Genomic DNA, 2595 nt, shown 5'->3' with positions numbered 1-2595 from the left:
AGGTTTAAATAATATGTATATTTTACGTTTCACAAATGATTTGTTCAGTTGTTTAAGGTTATACTTGGAAAGCCTGAACTTACTAAGGTTTAAATAATATGTATATTTTACGTTTCACAAATGATTTGTTCAGTTGTTTAAGGTTATACTTGGAAAGCCTGAACTTACTAAGGTTTAAATAATATGTATATTTTACGTTTCACAAATGATTTGTTCAATAGTTTAAGGTCATACTTGGGAGTTCAATGGAATTGTCCAGTTCTTTTAATACAGAGTCTACAATAGGGATCATCATAGCTACAGTAGGGGTAGGTCCAATCCACATAGACAAGATTGTACTAGTCAACATAAACCCCAACATCAACCTGAAATTTATTAATTTTATTAACATAAACACAAACATCAACTGATGTTTGGGTTTAATTTAATAACATTAATAAATTTCAGGCTGATGTTTAGGCTTATGTTAATCACATTAATAAATTTCAGGCTGATGTTTGGGTATATGTTAATCACATTAATAAATTTCAGGCTGATGTTTGGGTATATGTTAATCGCATTAATAAATTTCAGGTTGATGTTTGGGTTTATGTTAATAAAATTAATAATTTTCAGGCCTGAAATTTATTAATGTGATTAACATAAGTCTAAACATCAACCTGAAATTTATTAATGTTATTAAAATAAACCCAAACATCAGCCTGAAAACTTATTATTTATTAATATAAACCCAAACATCAACCTGAAACTTAGTAATGTTATTAACATAAACCCAAACATCAACCTGAAATTTATTAATGTGATTAACATAAACTCAAACATCAACCTGAAATTTATTAATTTTATTAACATAAACACAAACATCAACCTGAAATTTATTAATGTGATTAACATAAACTTCCTATGTCAGAGAGATCAGTACAAATCCTAATGTTGAGGTAAGATTAAATAAAGGGATCAATATGATCAAAATATCAGTATTAAAATGCTTAAAGAGATTAATTAAACCAAAAATCATTGTACAAACAATTAGATAGATCCTAGAATTCAGAGTTCATACCCTAAAGTTGGTATAATACAGATAGCCCATTTTGCTGTTTTGTGCTTAAACAATACAAACAAACAATTTTTTCTAAAATAATTCTAAAACTAACCAAAGTAACTATCAGTAACTTCAATGACAGACAAACAGAAAGTTATTTAAAGTAATTGGCATTAAAACCTAACATCAACATGAAAATATTCACAGTAATTAGCATAAAGAGAATTCCAATAAAGCCCAAAGATACTCAATCTGTATTACATAGACTGTGATATAATTTTGCCTAAGAAAGTTTAAAAATATTCAAAATGGACAAACTCTCAACTGACCACTACAGAGGTTAAGCCAAGTGTAGATTGCAACTTAAAACCTGATAACTGACTACTATGACAGAAAGAGGGTGGGGGAGAACCAAGAGTAATCTATTCCTTGATAGTTGACCACTAAAGAGGTAGATCCAAGTATAAACAGTAACTTAACACCTAATAACTGACCACTAAAGTTGTTTATTTAATTGTAAACAGAAACCTGTAGCCTAATAACTGACAACTTATGGGGTTATTCCATGTGTGAACAACAGCTTACAACCTAATAACTGACCACTAATGAGATTAATCTAAGTGTAACAGCAATCTACAACCTAATAAATGACTACTAAAGAGGTTAATCTAAGTGTAACAGCAATCTACAACATGATAACTGACCACTAAAGAGGTTAATCTAAGTGTAAACAGTGATCTACAACCTGATAACTGACCACTAAAGAGGTTAATCTAAGTGTAAACAGCAATATACAACCTAATAACTGACCACTAAAGAGGTTAATCTAAGTGTAAACAGCGATTTACAACTTGATAACTGACCACTAAAGAGGTTAATCTAAGTGTAAACAGCAATCTACAACCTGATAACTGACCACTAAAAAGGTTAATCTAAGTGTAAACAGCAATATACAACCTGATAACTGACCACTAAAGAGGTTAATCTAAGTGTAAACAGCAATATACAACCTGATAACTGACCACTAAAGAGGTTAATCTAAGTGTAAACAGCAGTCTACAACCAATGAGATCAATCCAAATATAAACAGCGATTTAAAAGAAAGGATTTAAATTCTTTTTCAGCTAAAGTAACACACTTAAAAGTAAGTTGAATGTTTAGTTTGCTGTCATTAGCTAAAACTTGGAAATAATTTGACATATATTTTACTTCCGGATTACTTTTATATTCAGTTTTTCCTAGATTATTTTTTAACATGAAGATAATCTCTATACATAACCTTTCTTCCTAGAAATAGTTGCATCAAAGATTAACGAAAATATTGTTAGAATATGAAAAAAAAACATATTTCGTATATTTTAATATCATTGTTATATAAGACTTAAAAAATGTTAGTTATTACTAGCGGAATCATAGGTTTTTGTTGTGTTAAGGTGTTTCAAGTTAACCCTAAACAGTAAATTTAAGATTTCAAAATCTGTCATTCTCTTAGACTTGCCAGTGCAAGTTACTTCTCCAATGTAAAGTAACATTACCAAAAAAAAAAAAAAAAA

At 29.1% G+C, this 2595-nt stretch overlaps 1 protein-coding gene across 1 annotated transcript in view; it reads right to left on the bottom strand.

The window, feature by feature from the left end:
• Positions 1 to 213: 213 nt before the first annotated feature.
• LOC106476198 (solute carrier family 13 member 2-like) overlaps positions 214 to 2595 on the bottom strand; it is an 8972-nt gene continuing 6590 nt past the window's right edge. Inside the window, exon 4 of the mRNA XM_013936865.2 lies at positions 214 to 365. Coding sequence (XP_013792319.2) covers positions 215 to 365 — 151 coding nt within the window. The 3' untranslated portion in view covers position 214. The remainder of the gene's footprint in view (positions 366 to 2595) is intronic.

The sequence above is a fragment of the Limulus polyphemus genome, unplaced genomic scaffold (assembly GCF_000517525.1).
Source record: "Limulus polyphemus unplaced genomic scaffold, Limulus_polyphemus-2.1.2 Scaffold10032, whole genome shotgun sequence".
Classification (NCBI taxonomy): Eukaryota; Metazoa; Arthropoda; class Merostomata; order Xiphosura; family Limulidae; genus Limulus; species Limulus polyphemus.
The sequence above is the reverse complement of the archived record's forward strand: the minus strand, read 5'-3'. Positions and strand labels throughout refer to the sequence as shown.